Source organism: Tenrec ecaudatus, chromosome 1 (genome assembly GCF_050624435.1).
Source record: "Tenrec ecaudatus isolate mTenEca1 chromosome 1, mTenEca1.hap1, whole genome shotgun sequence".
Classification (NCBI taxonomy): domain Eukaryota; kingdom Metazoa; phylum Chordata; class Mammalia; order Afrosoricida; family Tenrecidae; genus Tenrec; species Tenrec ecaudatus.
The window spans coordinates 224,769,711-224,787,006 of NC_134530.1; the positions used below are offsets into that span (position 1 = coordinate 224,769,711).

A 17,296-nucleotide genomic window follows, 5' to 3' on the forward strand; every position below is an offset into this window, starting at 1 on the left:
GGGGTGGGGGCGCAGTGGATCTGGTGTCGGGGGAAGCGGTGGACTAGGGACCCTCCAGCAGGCTGCTCCCGAGGTGTACTGTGCAGAGCCTTAGCCTTACGAAGCCCCTCGGCTGGCCCCAGTAGCCCCCAAGTCCACTCTCGCTCAGGCGCCCCGGGCACCCCGGGCACCCCCAGCCAATCCTACCCCTGGATCCCTCGGGGGTCTCCAGGGCCCGTCCTTCCTGCCTCCCCGAAGTCGCCCCGCCCTGCCGGCTGCGGTTCCTTTAAAGGCGCGCCCGAACGGGACCGCCCCTTCTCTCGGGGTTTGCTCGGGAGCGGCGCCACAGCCAGAGCAGCCTCAGCCGCCGCCGCCTCTAGCCAGGCATGGCCATGGCGTCCCCGGCCATAGGGCAGCGCCCGTACCCTCTGCGACTGGACCCAGAACCGCCACGCTATCTACAGAGCCTGGGCAGCCCTGAGCTGCCGCCGCCGCCCTCCGTCAGGTCCTCCCGCCGCTGCACCCCAGCGCCCTTCTCCGCTGCGCCCGGGGCGCACGAGGGGCGCGGCGGCCGGAGGGCTGCGCGGGGGGACCCGGACCCCCAAACCCGGGCCTCCAGAGCCCCTCGCCCTCTCCGGCCTGGTCTGCAGCAGAGGTTGCGGCGGCGGCCTGGGGCGCCCCGACCCCGAGACGTGCGGAGCATCTTCGAGCAGCCTCAGGATCCTCGCGTCCCGGCGGAGAGTGGCGAGGGCCACTGCTTTGCCGAATTGGCGCTGCGGAGCGGCCCGGGCTGGTGCGACCTGTGCGGACGAGAGGTGCTGCGGCAGGCGCTGCGCTGCGCTAGTGAGTGTAAGGGCAGGGCACGTGCGGGGTGGTGGCGACGGCGAGAAGACCGCAGTGCGGGGGGGCCAGAGGAAGCTGGCGCGGCGAGAGAGGCGACCCCTGCCCTGTCAGGCTCCAGAGGAGACTTGACTTGGCCTAAGGGACCTAATCCCCGGTGGCACTCTGCTTCGCTGCCCAGAATCCTTTAGGTCAGGCACTGCCCATTGCCTGCGATGGTTTTGCGGTGTTTTACAAATACTCCTCCCCTGGCAGACGCACGCCTCCCCTGAACATCCCCCTTCTCCCGCCTGCGGTGGGGTTAATGTCTGCAAGGTCATCCCGTCGCCTCTTATTTTTGTTGCGGGTTCTCACTGTATGACCCGTCGGGGTGAGCTTGTGAGAGTAGTGTTGAGAAGACCATTTGGCCCTTGCTTGGTAAGGTTAATGGGAAAATGGCTTGTTTGCTCCCACCAATAGCACTGGGCCTCCTGGGACAGGGAGGAGACATGGATGGCCTCCCCTGCCTGGGCTCACGATGGAAAGGGGCCCAGAGGTTGGAGAGAGCTTGAGGTCACCTGGCCCCATGCCCCTTCCTGCCTTCTGCCTCTGTCCCTTCAAACCTTTGGACTCTGCCCCTGTGTTTGACTGTGCCCTGCAGCCTCCTCTCCCTCACACCAGTCCCCACACTCTAAAATTACCCAACTCCCTTCGGGGTCGCTTCCTCCCAGCTCCCAGGCCCCTCCAGCCTCCTGAGCCAGGCTTTCCTCACAGCCAGACTGTAAAACACTTGGCACCCCAAGTTTTGCTCTTCCAGAAAGGGAACCCACAGACTTACCGAGGCCCTATTCTTATTTTCCTCCTGTAGTTGGAATCGATTCCATAGCAGGAGACAACAACAGAGTTAGGTGCCTTTCATGGGTGCCACCCTCCCCCACACCATTTGTTGTTGCCATGTGTAGCAGAGGGTCTCTAAGAGCCAGGTGATTATCTGTTTAAATAGGCATTGTAAATACCCAAAGCATGGGACCATGGAACAACCTTAGAAGTGTCTCTGGTCTGCACCTCTCTGAAGAGGCCCTTCCCCATGGTTGCAGGCCCACATCGCCATTCCTGCCTCAGCGGCTCCTTCCACGGCAGGAAAGCTCTCCCACAGTCTACAGCGGGAGTTGATCACAGGGCCTCCCACTGCAGCAGGCTGCGGGCAAGCAGAGCCCAGACTGAAAGCCAGGGGTTAAGCGGGAGGCGGGAGATGAGGGGACTGTGGGTGCGGCTGCTCGCTCTGCCACCAGAAGCGTGAATCAAGAAGAGGAAGGCAAGAGCAGATGCTATAGAGATTGGGTGTTGAGGGCGGAGGGCTGCTGTCCCCTGGTCACCCTGGCCTTCAGTAGAACCAAACGCAATTTGTCCCTGGACCTGTCAGCAGTTGTCACCTTCTCTGAGTCCTGGGTCCTTTACTCTGTCCACACAGCCTCTCTTCAGGCAGGAAGAGAGGCGGTGTCCTCACTGTAAGGTATTTACTGTGTCACAATCCCGGGGAATAGGCTTCCCTGAGAGTCTAGTTTTTACGGTCTTTGGGGGGATTATGTCAATTGTTGGAGATTTTGAGCATGGTTTTGATTTTTTTGTTATTGCGTTGTTTGTTTGCTGGGTACCGGGTGTCAGGGGTGTACCTGTGTGTGGATATGGATGATACTTTGTGGTTATAGCCAGAAGGCTAGTGGTTCACATCCACCCAGAGACACCTAAGAAATGAGGCTTGGCCATCGGCTTCTAGAAGGTCCCAGCCACCTAGAAGTCCACATAGGTAGTGCGGTTCTATTCCGGCACGCAGTGAGTCCGCCCTGAGTCTGAGGGGGCTCGTCCATCAGCTGTGGCGGTCCTCATTCCATGTTAGAATCGTTCTCTTGAGCAGTTCATTAGTGCTCATACCTGTCAGAACCAGGTCCCCAGACTATGGCTCTGATTTGGAGCAGAGTCTCTCATTTTCCTGGGCTTCCATGCGCCCCCCTCCCACCCCCCGCTGCTCCTCTAGCTCAACAGGGGTGCAGAGACGTCTGCCAGCAGGTAGAACCCACCAGTCATCTCATAAAGTTCCACCTCTCTGGCGGGGTTGGTTGGTTTGGAAAAGCAGGGGCCATGATCTGGCGTGTATTGTTCAGGTGTTTATTTCCTGATGTTTGTGTCCATTTGGAAAAGCCCACTGGCGGTGGCATTAGACTGGCGGTAACCCTTATGGATGGCGATCGTCAGTTGAGGTGCTTCTAGGTGGGTTCAAACCGCCAACCTCCCGGTGCCCAACCTAGAGCAGACCGCCAGTGCCACCCAGGGACCTTCACAGCACAACCTTTAAAAGGCAGCACTGGGCAGTGACTAAGAGCACGGAGAGGAACCAGATGTTCTAAGAAGCACTTAGCGCAGTGCATGGGAAATACTATATAAATAGTTAATGCTGTTATTATGAGCCCCCTCCTGACCGACGGTTGCGTAACAATTTGCCTTGTCTGGGCTTGTGACGCCCCCTGGAACCACCTTTCCCAGCAGTGAATATGGTTTTCAAACTCTCCACAGCTAAGGGCGTGGGGGTGGGGGTGAAGGTGGTAGCAGTGAGTGCTGGGAGCAGCTTAGGATGCCAAGGTTTCTCTGCTAAGTTTCCTTTAGAAACGATCCTCCGGCCTTGATGCCCTCTGAAGAGGCCGCTGTGAGCGAGGGGCAACCTCCCAGTCCCTCAGGGAGGCGCCCTGGTGGGGGAGCGGGTGATGTGTGGGGCTGCTAATCACAAGGTGAGCAGTTTGAATCCTGCCACTGCCTCAGGGGAGAAAGATGTGGTGTTCTCCTCCAGTCAACAGTGATAGCGTGGAAACCCACGCGGGCAGTTCTGCTCTGTTCAGCAGGGTCGCCGTGAGTAGAAATCGACTCAGTGGCAGTGAGGATTTGTTTGTTAGTTTGAAAGCTACCAGCTCCTTACCTTCATATTGTCAGTGCCAGTCACGGAGTGGAGTCTCAAGGAACGGCGGCGGGTGAAAGCATTGGCTCTCAGCAAACAGAAGGGCAGTGGGCAAGGGAATGACGTCTGTCTGAGCAGGAGGCGGACACGGAGTGAAAGCTGTGTTGGCAAAAGGGGCTTGTCATCAGGAATGCTTTCACCAAACTGCCCTCCCCCTGCCTGCCTGCCTGCCTTTTGGCTGCAGGTTCATCTGACATCCACTTACCCCTGCTTCAAGATCTTGAGCAGAGAGCTTGTTCACACTGGCGGGGCCCACAGGAGGATTCAGCATTAATTCTAATTTCCAGGAGTAGATGAATGGTGGCGGCCAGAGAGAGAGGAATGCAGTGGTGGAGAGGTTGTGTGTGTGTGTGTGTGTGTGTGTGTGTGTGTGTGTGTGTGGTGATGCAGGACAGACAGGGACATTGCCAACAACCCAATCAACCCGTCGACGACTGCCCTTTGGCTTTGTTCTCAGGGGGTGTCCCTTGCAGGTCATGGGTCCTTTCTTCTGTAGAAGGCACCTAGAGCTGATCTCTGACCTTCCATTCCATGCCACAGCGAGACCCTACCTCACCCTTACTAAACGCCTTGCTGTTGGCTGCTGTCAGGTAGCTGGCACATGGTGACCGCAGGTCCATCCCAGTGAAGTGCTGTTCGGCCTGTCCCATCCTCGCAGCAGTCGCTGTGAGGGCCACTGGGTATTTTGAGTGCCAACCAGGCGGCCCAACTTCCAGCCCCGTTCTGAACAATGGCCTTTTGTGATGCAGAGAGTTTTCATCACTGATTTCCGGGAGGAGATCGTCCCACATGGCTTTCTAGTCTGTCTCAGTCTGGAAGCTCCGCTGAACGCCATCCACCATGGGTGACCCTGCTGACACAGCCAGACCTGTGTGAAAGCCAGGCAGCTGCATACTGGAGAAGAGAAAATCAAGTATTCCCCGCCACAACGAGCGAGCGAGAAGCATGAAGGTGGGAAACTTGTGAGACCCAGAGAAACCGGGTGACCCCCACAAGGTTCACTGGATTTGAAATGCTGGGGCCACGGCTCCTGGAATTTGAGTGATGCCCCTGCGCCACCAACTGAGAGGCCAGTCTAGTGTCCAGGGAATGGTCAGTGAGGGGGGAAGCCGACGTCCAACTCCAGTATTCTTGGGGGACAGGGCTTACACAGCTCCTGTGTGCTTGCTGCTGGAGAGCCCTCGGGCCGGCTCCTGGAGTCAGAGTCGAAGCTGCAGGAACTATGCAGTGTTCCATGGTTGGAATGGCAGGGCTCAAGAGGGAGCCTGGGGCTTCCCATTGAATCCACCTCTTGCTCTTGTGATGGTCTTGAACTGTGGCCCGAGTGCTCAGGTTTGCCAGAGAGCCCATGCTGGGGCAGCAGGGGCTGGTGCCTCCCACTGGGCCCCCTGCCCAGCCTCTCCAGCCCTGTCTTGTCACTGCACCACAGCTGGCTTTGGCCCAACTCTCAGGGCCTGTGTGAACACCCAGCAGCTCCTTCAGAGCCACCCCTGCCGGGAGTTGTGTGCAGACAAGGCTCCTGGGAGGTGGACTCTTCTGTGGGAGAGGAGGTCAGACTCCGAGTGGTGCAGATTCTTGAGCTCTAGGCTGCAACTTAAAGGCTGGCCGGGCAGACCCTAGGGGGCATCCTTTCCACCCTGCTGCGTCTGAACTGGAAATGGAACTGCACCCGTGAGTTCGGATTGACTCCAGCAATTGGTTTGGGAAGCAGAGAGAGGTCTTAGTCTCAGGCCTCTTGCAAAGTGTCCCGTGCAGTCCCGAGGCCTCTGAGTCTTCCTGGGGGCCCAGCGGCACGGAAGTGAGTGTTCTCAAGGGTTTTCATTGATTTCCGCCTCGTGTTTGACTTGGGAGGTTAGGAAAATAAACACTGAAATGGATGTGTTGTTCAAGATGTGGAATCTCCCTCCTAACAAGAAAACATCCCTAAATGGGATCATTTTTTGGGGTGGGGGGAAGGTCTTACTGCAGTGTTTCTGTTTGGGGACAAGGGCCCGGAATGCTGTGTGAGTCCCCAGACTGCCCGCCCCCGCCCGCTTTCTTCCCCTTTTTGTTTGTGTCTTCTTCCAGGATGAAAGCGAGAGGAGCAGGCTCGGTACCCCTCCCCCCATTCATCAGAGCATGGAATCTTCTGATTGTGGAGTCAGGGGGGCTGGCGTCCCAGGTACAGTCAAAAATGATTAATGCCACTTGTCTGCCAGCCTAATTAGACTTGGTAATGACCGTGCCTGTTCGCCTGCGATGAAGTCAAGTGACATCTCCCCTCAGCATTGCCGCTTCTGTCTGTGGCCGCCTGCTTTTCACCTTGCGTTCACCGGGAGTGGGCTTGTACCCGGCCTGGCTGCCAGGCCTGGAGTGACAGGGAGAAGCACGCCGCTGCCTGCTTGGTGACTTGACTTTACTGTGCCCCAGGGAATGGGCAGAGCCCACCGGAAAGGCGGCCCAGGTCTGAGCATGATCGCGGTCGGGATTCTTGGCTGGCTTGTCACTAGTGCCTCGTCTCTGATGAGCCCGGGTGCGTCTTCACGCATCCCCAAAATAGTGCCATGAGGTCAGAGGTCAGGGAAGCTCCTGAAGAGGTGTCACCAGTCCACCTCTCAGGGGAAACTCCACGCAGCCACCGAGGGCAGGCACACCCCAGGCCCCAGGCAGCTTCTGCCTCTGGGCCCCCCTGCCAGTACCTGGGTCAGAAGTGCCCACCTGGGGTGAGACAGTGATGGCAGAGCCAGCCAGCTCTTGGTCCTCGGGTGCTCTCCCCTGGGGCTCTCACGGGCTGCCCACACCCTCTCCACATTCCTCAGTTTCCCCACGGGTGGGAGCTGCTGGTCACACTTGCCCCTCCCAGGGAGTTAGTTATTAAGGCTGGTGAGGAACCTGTAAATACATCTCTGGACTTCCTGTCCGCATTCTTGAAATGTCGAGCTGAGCAGTCTTGGGGAGGTGAGGATCTGTGGGGGTATGTGAAATAGTCAGACAGAGCTCCCCTGGCCAGCCTGTCCCTGAGGGCTGGCACAGCCCTGCTCTGCGGCTGCGTCCCACGGGACTAATTCCAGCCCGGGCCTGGGGTGGGACAGGCTGCTTTCTGCCCCGCTCAGGGCGAGGAGAAGACCAGCCTGACTGGGAGATAACTTTGCATTGAGTCACTTTAGGGTTTTTGCTTTTTTTTCCTAAGAGTGTTGGCAGATTTCTCACCACGTGTTCCCGGGCTGGGTCTCAGGGCGGGGAGGGATTGGTGCTGGCCCTCAGGCTTTGTGGGAAGAGTGGGGAGGCTGAGGGGCTGAGGTCAGCCTGGGCGGAAGGCTCGTTCCTCAGGAGCACTGGTTTAAGTGGAAGAAAATTAGAGCTGGGGCCTGGTGACAGGTGGGACCTGCCCCAAGGCCAAGACTGGCGTGACCCATGGTGACATTTGGGTGGTCCCCAAAGAACCTTGGACTCTGTGCTGAGAAGACACGATGTACGTGGGGCGGAGAGAGGGGTACAGGGAGCCCGGTGGTCTCTGGCCCAAGTGGCCAAGTTCATGCAAGACCTCTCTCAGCCTGCCTGTGGCTCAGGGATTGGGACTTGTGTAGAACAGGGCATCTGGATATTATTGGAGGCCGCTATTGCCATCGTTGGCCTTTTGGGTAAGGAAATGGGAGAGCCTTAGAGGTCCCCGTGACATCTTAAGGCACATGCCTGGCCTCCTGGCAGTGGGTGCGCCATCCAGGCTAAATTGGGGAGCCGAGAGCCTCTCAGAGCCTGGTGACCCCTGGGAGCTTCAGCAGGTGCCAGGCTCCCTCGAGGTTCCCTGTGCTCCCCTTCAGCCCTGGCCCTGTTCGAGGGGAAGGCATGACATTGGCAGGGAGGGGGATGTTGGAAGCCTGTTCAATGCTGTGTGTCATGACACTCACCCGTGACCATGTGGAGCTGGGCCATGTTTACTCTTCAGTACAGGGCCTGCCCGCCACCTCTGCTCCCCTTCCCTGTTTCTTGAATAAACAGCTTTGCAGGGCAGGGCAGGTCTTAAGCTGACTCTGCAGTGGCTATCGGCTGATGCGGCCAGAACACCAGCTTACACAGACCCACTGCCCATAAGAAGTCAGACCACGGTTTCATGAGCTCAGGGGCGGGCTACCGAGAGGCAGGTCTAAGAGAAATGTTTGCGGCTTGTTTCGTTCTTTTACGTCCTGTTTCTACTGAAGGTTGGATCGGCAGCATCATCTCTGTGTTTGTTGAATATACGGGTAGGCGTTCTGAACCTGCTGGGATGCGGAGAGTGGCTGAGGAACTCTGGGGACAGAGGTTCCTTCTGTCCCAGGTGCCTGTGTCGAAAGCGGTGTACTGGCTCGCTGGGGCCGGCAGCTCCCTGGTGCGTGCATGTAGTAGGTCACACCGTGGCTTTCACGGCATCTCCAGTTCACTCTGACCTCAGGTGTGTTCAGAATGCACTTGTGCTTGGTAGCGGTTTCCATGGCTGATTTGGGGAATGTTTTGGGAACTACATCTCCAGGCCTTTTTTCTGACGTGCCTCTGGGTGAACTCAAATCTCCTACATTTTGGTTCGTGACCAAGAGCCGTTTATTCCACCCACGGACTCGCTCATCTTGAGGTGGTTCGAACCCCAAACTCACTGTCATCCAGTCCAGTCCAAAGGACAGAGCAGAACTGTCCCCAGTGGGCTTCTGAGACTTCAAATTTTTACGGGAGTAGGAAGCCCCGTTGTGCTCCCACAGAGAGACTAGTGGTTTTGAACTGCTGACCTTTTGGATCTCAGCCAAATGCATAATCCCTGTGCCACCAGGGCTATGAGGTAGGTGGGCTGGTTTATTCCCAGCCCCCAAATAGATGAGGAGGCACACCCATCAGAGCGTCACATTTGCCTCTCGGAAGCAACTCCGCTCAGAAGGAGTGAGTGGAGTTTCCGTTTTCATCTCCCTCTCTTCTGCCAATGAACATGGAAACGTCTGAAAAAAGAGGTCCCGGGAAAACGAGGAAGTGAGCCAGGGGGCCGTGAGCCACGCGCCGTGGGAGAACCAGCGTCCCTGCATCGTGGATGGACCATTGACCCTACTTCAGCCTGTTCTTTCTTAGTTTTCGGTTCTTCCATCGCATGGGTCCACCCGCAGATCTCTAAACAAAGGGCAAACTTTTCTAGATTTCAAGGTAAAAGAAAGCAAACAGAAAAACCAAAAGTATTTTTCACACACAACCCGCTGCTCCTGTTACCGGGGTGTGTGTGGAAAGGCAGGTAGTATGTCTTTGGGGGACCTCTTCCTGCTCCACACCTCCCCCTGCTGTGAGCCCACTGTCGCGGCTCATATGGCATGGATGGACCGGGTCCAGAGTGAAGCTCGCAGGCTGGGTCTCTGGATCCGGTGATCCAGACTGAAAGGTAAACTAAGGTTTGCCGAATGGACGTTTGACTCAGATCCCAGGCAGAGGCGTGATCTTGGGAAGAAGAGCAACCACGGAGAGACCTGTCCCCTCCAACTCCCTGGCTTGATGTGGCTGTTTCTGCAGGTCAGGCTCTCATTTAAGCCGAGGTACCCTCACCTGGTGGCATAGTGGGTTATGTATGCTTTGGACTGTATGTTAGTCTGGGTAAGCTAGGGAAACAAATCCACAGAAACTCATATGTACAAGAGAGAGTTTTATATCGAGGTCTAAGTGTACATTAAGAAAGCATCCCAACCCAGTGCTGTCCTAGCCCACAAGTCCAACATTAGCCCACATGTCTGACACCAATCTATAAAGTCCTCTGCCATCTCAAAGCACATGCGGCTTCTCCTTGGGGATGTCTTGCAGGAAGTGAGCCTTGCCAGCTGAAGCAGGGAACTGGCTCAGGCAGCTGCACCCTGGCCCGACCATCACAGAACAAGAGACCCGAGAGCTAGAAAGGTGAGGCTCACCGAGCCATTTATCTCTCCGCCCTTCAATTAATCCCACATGTGTTTATCAGCCAGGTTGGCACAATAAACCTTAATTATCTCAGACTGCTGACTTCAGGGCAGTGGTTCGAAGCCACCAGCCACTCCAAGGAAGAAAGACAAGGCTTTCAACTCCCGTGAAGAGCTTCATTCTTTGAAGCACCCAGGGGTAGGTCATCCTTCTCCTGGAGGCTCACTATGAGTAGGAACCTGCTTGGTGGCAATGAGAGCGTTTGTTTTTTGTTTTGAGTACCAGTACCTATTTTTCCTCCTGACTTTCAGAACGTTGTTTTTCTTTTGTTTTTTCAAGCAAGTTGTATGGGAGTTGGAGGTTTTGTGGTTTCTGTTGAAGCAGTTAAGTCCTTTCTGGAACTAAAAACATTGTTTGTGTGTTTTTAAAATGGACCTCAGAGATGTCTTATTACTCGATGAGAATAGCAGGGCCCAGCTGCAAACTGAGAGGTTCAAGAGAAAGGGTGGTGCAGGCCATCTGCGCAGCCCCACTTCCAAGAGCGGAGTGTTTGAAAGAACACCCGGGGTGCCTTCAGATTAGCAGAGTGTTTCAAGGTGAGGATGGGTGACAGTCTCAATTCTTGCAGTGCTGTGACACCCATCAATGTCTTGGGCCTTGTTTCGACGGCTCCTTCAGCGTGCACTGCATGGGTGTCACAGGGGCAGCAAGGGGTCACTGGAAACATTTCTCTGCCTCTCACTGTGTGATCTTCCCCAGGCTATGCCTACTACAGACACCTTGATCCAGTTTTCAGAAGGGTCAGGAGTGAGGATTCTAGAGCCTCCCAGAGCCCCACCTCTGGTTTGCCAGCGTCATCTGGGACCAAGAGAAAGGAGAGGGGAGATCAATGGGTCTTTGAGGCCCTTTAGGAAGAGTTGTGCGCCATGATACATGACTTGAATAAAAACCCCAACATCCTTGTGCTCTGGTTGCCTCTCTGGGGGCAGCTCCTGGGATGGGAATCACCCCCTTCCCCCTTGCCTGTGCTCAGCCAGGCGGAGTCCCCAGACCCTCTCAGGTCTGTGTGCGAGGAACAGAGTGGGACAAGGGACCTTCGCTCCCAGCCCTTGCCTGTTGGGACCAGGTGACGGCTCAGGACCGGGACACGGTAGTGGGATACAGCAGTGTACACTGGTTGGGCAGAACGGATATCCAAGTTTTTGCTGAGTTTGGGGAACTGGTTGTTAAAATGGCACTTTTAATCAGGGTTCTCTCTAAGGTGGGCGTCTGCGTGGAAATCGCAAATTTTCATTCCTTCCTCTTTGTTCACGTTCATGTGCGCAGCAGTGTCCTGTCAGCGCCTGTAGTGGTGTTCAGTCGATCCACAGGTGTCAAAAACTGAGGCGAAACAGCAAGTAGAATGAGGGCTCCCGGAGGGTGTGGGGGGGAGGGGTCAGGGGCTGATATCAAAGAGTTGAAGAAGGAGGAAAATGTTTTGAAACTGATTGTGGTAGCGATTGTACAACACTGTGTGGTGATTGAACTATGGAACGGTATGACGTCTGGATTCGCTCCTAATGAAATGGTTTGGGGGGAAAAATAGACAAACTTGTAATATTCATGTATTCATCTCATGAGATTCATTATACTTTTGATGAAATACTACATCTATACTCCCTCGCACTTGTTCCTCCAGTAAACAAGCATAGAACGTAAAGAGAAGTGCCAGACCACCAGAGGGTGGCCCGCTGTCCTTCGTCTCAGTGTGTGTGACGCCTCCAATGCTCATGAGATAGTTTGCGTGAATGACACAGCTCAAAACCTTTAAGGGCTAAAGCTGTTAGTTCAGCAGAAGCCTAAAGTGGCCTTTCAAAGATGAACGTAAGGTGTTCAGGGAAGAGAAGTCGCCTGTCTCTAATACACCAGACCCAATGACGATTGTCTAATTGGCCTCCCTCTAAAGGAATGGGACGCTACTCCTACAGGGAAAAGACGGTTAAGGATAAATCACACAGCCGAGGATGCTCAGAAAAAAACAAAGAATACGAGGGAGTATTCCCCACCCCTTCAAAACAGATCTGTTTTTCAAAGCTATGTATTTAAATTTCTTTACGAAACAATCTTATCACCTTCAAAGTTATCTCCATGACACTTAATTCGACAAATCCATTTGTCAAATCTGCGATTCCATTCTTGGAAACATTTTTCAAACTCACCTGTTTGGATGGCTGGCAGCACCTCCCTCAAGTTTTTCTTCACCTCTTCTGTGTCGTCAAATCGCTGTCCTTCCATGTCCCTCTTCATTTGCAGAAACAAAAAGAAGTCACACTGAGCAAGGTCAGGTGAGTCAGGTGCATGGGGTGAGAGAGGTATGCTGTGTTTTGCCCAAAACTGGCGCACTGAGATGGGTACATGAGCAGGTGTATAGTTGTGGTGGAAAAACCAGTGCCCCATCTGCCACAAATCAGGTCTTTTTTGTTACACACTGTTACACAATCTTTTCAGAACCTGCTAGTAGAACTCTTGATGAATAGTCTGAGCTGGTAGAATGAACTCCAAATGCACTATGAATTGACATTTTCCTCTGTTCGGGAAGTTGATGGACACCCAGAACGAGGCTTGTCATCAATCAACATGTCACCTTTTTGAAACGAGAAAACCACTCACACACTTGAGTTTTTCCTTGTTAGCTGTGTTCGACATCACAACAGTTTCTGCGGCATGTTTTTGCCAAGCAGGAAACAGAATCTCACAGACGCACTCTGTTCTTTTAACTCAGCCATCGCAAAACACGAGGTTTGAGCAAAACTGCTTTTACCCAAAAACGTCACTGTTACCTGAGAGAATCTTCCCAGGTGATGCCACTGGGTGCACTCAGTGAGCTGCTTGATGCTCCCCTAGTGGGAAAAATGCGTACTCTGAAAGCTCTGCTCAGCAGACCTTTACAGTTGCCTTTTTTTTTGGGGGGGGTGGGAGGGTGGCCCCGTGGATGTGCTGTTTATCCTAAACACTGTGTCTATGGTTATAATCTCATTTTGGAACAAATTGTCTGTCCATGAGGTAGGATTAGTGCCTTTGGCTTGGACGACTGGGGGCCTCCAGGAGTTGGCCCCTCCTAAGAGTCAGAATGAGATGATGACCTGGGAGCCCCCGTTGTAAGCCAAGAGAGCCACATGTGTGCCCTTTGGGTGAGGGTCTCCGTGCTGCCTTACCCCTTTCCCCCTCTTATGCCCTGTAGGGCCTCATCCCTGGGCCTGTCTCCTCTCTCTGCTCAGGCACCTGGCTTTGGCATCTCAGATAAATGAGCAGACCCTCTTAAAGGAACACTGCCTTCGTGAGTCTGGGTGGTTGAAGGCTGCAGCCAGCCCCGCCCTGCCCCCGCCCCTGCCTTCCGCTTAGTGGGGGAGGATGTGAATTAGCCCCAGAGGTCCCAGGGGAGTCTATAAAGCTGGTAAAGCATTATTAATCCACCATCCCCAAAGAAATCCATTAACGAGCTCCTGGGCCCGGTGCGTGGTGTGAGGTAACCGATCACTCCTGTCGTCTGTTGAAACTTTGGAGACATTGATTTTCAGACTTGCAGGCGCTGTGGGGAGCGAGGCTCAGGCAGGCTCTGCTTGCAGCCTGTTTGCTGGGGGCATTTTTATCTTATCAAGCTAAAAGCCCCAGGAATAGAAAGTTTTCCATTGGGGGGAGGTGGAGGGGAGAGGACCTGGGCTGGGAACAAGGAGGCATCGGTCAGTCTGCACTGCGGTGCCCCGCACAGTCCCAGGTGCCTGTGACTCGCTCTTGGGGACAGAGGGTCTGGGCTGATTTAGGCCAAAGCCTGGGCGCCCCTCAACCTCCTACAGCAGGCCCAGAGCCTCCCCTGGGGCAGTGAGGCTCCCCGTACATACGTCAGCCCCTCCCTGATGCCGGGCCCCAGGAGCAGCTATTGATCCGCAGCCTGGATGACGGAGGGCCGGGATGAGGAGGCAGCCGCTGCCTGCTTCGGAACAGTCACCAAGCGACTGCAGCGCCTCTTCCGCAGGCTTCCCCGGAGCCGCTCGGCTTCCGAAAAGCTCCAGGTGCTGTGGCCGTTCAGGAGCGAGACCCGGCTGGCTCGCGGTAGGTCCAGGCCACTCCAGCTGGGGGCGCTCAGGGGGCTGGGGTCCCCAGGCCTCTGTCTGAGAGCTGGTCTCATGGGCAAGGAGACAGCAGCATTGTGGCACCTGCTGGAGCCTCCTGACTCCCCAGGGACCAGGGTACAGTTGCTGCCACCCTGCCAGGCCCGGAGGGAGGGGGCCAGCCTGCCCTGAGCCCTTGTGCTGGGCGTGGACCTGAGCAGTCTGCGGGCTGAGCCTTTGGGCCAAGCAGGCATCTTCACCAGGGTGGAACACGGGCCTCTTGGGGGGGAGGACGCCAAGTCTTGCCAAGCTGCTGAGTCAGCCTTCACCGGCCGAGAGCTGTCACCTGCATAGTCTGACTGTGGAGGTGACGGGCAGCAGTCATGGAGGGAGACCGCAGGGCAGAAGCCCCAGCCGCAGGCCAGGCAGCCCTGCATTTCCTTCCCTGGGTGCTAAGTAGGGTGTGAGCAGACTTCTCCCCAGAAGGATAAGGAGGGGTGAGAGGAGAAGGCGAGACTAGCAGTCCCAGGGATGGCCAAAGCTCCGGTCATCCTATCCTTCATTTCCGAGAAAGGAAGCCGGCTGGCAGAAGACCCCATGGGACCAGCGCCCGGGACTGGGACCCCCTGCACCTGCTTCCAGCCCCCGCCCAGGGTTCTTTCTGCTGTGTCATCTGTCTAACATCTCATAGTTCTGTAGCTTCGCCGCCTGCTAAAGACTCAAAACATTCAGATTGCCTTGCTTGTTTTTGTGACCCTGGTTTATCCCCCCAGATCCCTGCATGGGGGAGAATGGGCAAGGGACTCACCGACTTACTCATGAGGCTGTGTGGTACAGGGCCTCCCTGCACAGGGCCCCCGGACTCCCCGCCTCGCTCTGGCCTCCAGCGGCTTCTCTTGAGCAGCTGGAAATCTTTGGTGCACATATGCGTTCCTTAGGACCCCTCCCGCCCCACCGTTTGTACCCCTAGTGGTCTCGTGCACCCATCCGTCTCTAGTGGGCTTATCATGGGTGCGTTGTAGCACTGCGTCTCAGGGGTGGAGCGAGGAGGAAAAGTCACCCCGGGGCTGGTGTTTGAGGTGCAGAGTATAAAGGGGGAGGTGACTATGAAAAATAGAGTCTTTTCTGATGAAGGGTTTTCCTCCTACGCAAAAAAAGAAAACCAAAACAAACCATGTTGATAATTCCCATGCTGGGTCATCCTTGCGGTACTGAGCGGTTGAAAGGATCTAATTTGCTCAAACTCCCGACAGCCTGCTTTGCCCCCTTACCATCCTGAGAAGTGGGGACTTTAATTCCATCAGATCTCTGCCGCGTTTGGAGGCACACACTCATTAGCCAGCCTGAATAATTAATCCTTCAAAATAGTCTAAAATGTACTGTGACCTTCACCGGATAGGCAGCCGGACACCAAGTTCTTCGTCCGTTTAAACGATCGGGTGTGTGTCTGTTCATCCGTGTTTCTTGCTCTCTCCTGGGGAATTATTCAACAGATCATTTCCGTCCTCCTTGGCCGGTCAGCTCCAGGACCTCCGTAGAGCTCGCGAAATCCATCAGGCCTGCAGGGCACACACTACACCATGGCTGCCCTGCTCTGTGGTCTTGAGTTTGCGTGTGGACTTAACGGAGTGGAAGCTGGGTGCCCCAGGGAGATGGGGAACCGTGGACCCAGGACTTCCTCCATAGCTCCCTTGCTTCGCTCCCAGAACCCAGGAGCAGCCTGGAGCGTGGCATCTGAGACAGGTCTTGAGCCTGGAGCCACTGCTTCGTGGCGGTCAGGCTGGTCTCCTAGAGTCATGCCTCTGAGCTTTGGTCTCTCCAAGTCCGTGACGCTGTCCTTCCCCGTCCCTAAGGTGGGGTACAGATTGGACTGCTATGATCCGTAGGGTTTCCGTTGGCTGCTTTTTAGATGTAGCACACCAAGCCTTTCTTCCTTGTCTGCCGCTGAAGTCTATTCACCATCATGACAGCACACAGTCTATTCACCATCATGACTGTGCACCAGTTGAGTTGACCAGAAACCCACCCAGGGTTTCTGCTGCCTGAGAGGGGAGACTGTGAGTGGCCCCTTGGCACCTCACTAATCCCCAGTATGAAAGGGGGTGAAGAGACCCATATCCAAGATGCTGTTATGAGGCTTACACATGAGCATGAACATAAGGCAGTTAATGTTTGGCGGGTGGCAGATCCTCCACTGGGGGCTCCTGTTATTTCAGGCCCCCAGGAGCGCCATTAGCAACTGGTACCCCCAGGTCATCTAGACAGGCTCCCATCCTGGCTGCCTGTTTTCCCACTGCACCAGGGCCAGGGGCTGCCTGCCTGCGTGTCAGTGGAGGAGGGGAGAGACTTTGAAGCTTGTCTAGAAAAAGTGGAGGAGGAGGCCGTGAATGAAACCCCTTCTCTGAAACACTCCATGCCCTGGAGCTGACCACACAACATCAGCAGCGGGCAAGTCTGGAGTGGCCCCCCAACATCACTAGGAGCCAAGCAAACTTGTCATCAAGAGACAGGTCAGAGATCATTTTTAAAGGCTGCCCAGGGGGTCAGTGGGAAAGAGGCCTAGGTTTCCCCAGAAGCCTCTGGTCGTCCCAACCCAGGGGTTCAGCTGCAAAGAGGCTTTGTGTGTGTGTCCTGCAGAGAGAGCCTCCGACGTCATCTGTTTGCTTTTCTTCCCTGGCAAAGAGTCCACTTCCACCTGGTTGATGAAAGGTGTTTGGAATGATTGCAAGGAAATGACAGCAAAGCAAGTGTGGACAAACCAGTCGGATCCAGAGGGCTGGTTGGTTGCGCCGTGAAGGCTGAGCCTCCCTGCTTCTGGCCTCCTGTGACCTCTGGGCACTCCCACCAGGCCTACCTGTGTGCATGCACCTGCATGCACCTTCATGCCTGCACTTCTGTGTGATGTCATCTATCAACCTGCATCTGCATCTGCCCAGGTGGGACTTCTTCCAGATGGACCTGCTGCCCTGTAGGGTCTGTGCGAATCCACCAAAGAATATGCCCCAAGGTATCGAGCAGCCAGGCACCCTGGGCGCCTGCCCAGAGGTCGTGTTTGCCTTACACACCAAAATCATCACACCCTCTTCTTTCCGCATCTGCTGCTACTGCTGGAGTCGGGTTGTTTCTCTGCCCTCTAGCCGGGCTCCTCTGCCTGTCCCCTTTCTGGGGGCCCCAGGAATGCTGGAGAGGGGCCAGAGCTCAGGGTGGGTGGGGGAAGCCTGCTGCTCTGCGTCTCTGACACCCAGAGCAGAGTGACGGGACCCCCTGGGCGAGCTCTGCATTTAGCAGCAGAGGGCATCTGGCGGCTCCATGCTGGCTGTGGACCCCCCACGTTCATTCTCTATGAAACCCCCTTACACCCAACTCTCTGCTATTAAATGCCCCCATAAGGTTCACTAGCATGAAGATTGATTTTTTCCCCTATGGCAGCAATCACAACAGTGTGTGTATGTGTATGTGTGTGCATGCAGTTGTGTGTGTATGTGTGTGTGTGTAGGTGCCGTCTGCAACAGAAGGAAACCCTGCCCAG

At 55.4% G+C, this 17,296-nt stretch overlaps 1 protein-coding gene across 2 annotated transcripts in view; it reads left to right on the forward strand.

The window, feature by feature from the left end:
* Positions 1 to 17,296, forward strand: part of RASSF5 (Ras association domain family member 5) — an 88,041-nt gene continuing 70,745 nt past the window's right edge. Inside the window, exon 1 of one of the 2 annotated variants that reach the window (XM_075529541.1) lies at positions 1 to 828. In XM_075529541.1, the coding sequence (XP_075385656.1) occupies positions 366 to 828 (463 nt within the window). In that variant the 5' untranslated portion in view covers positions 1 to 365. The remainder of the gene's footprint in view (positions 829 to 17,296) is intronic. The other variant, XM_075529547.1, reaches the window with a different exon arrangement.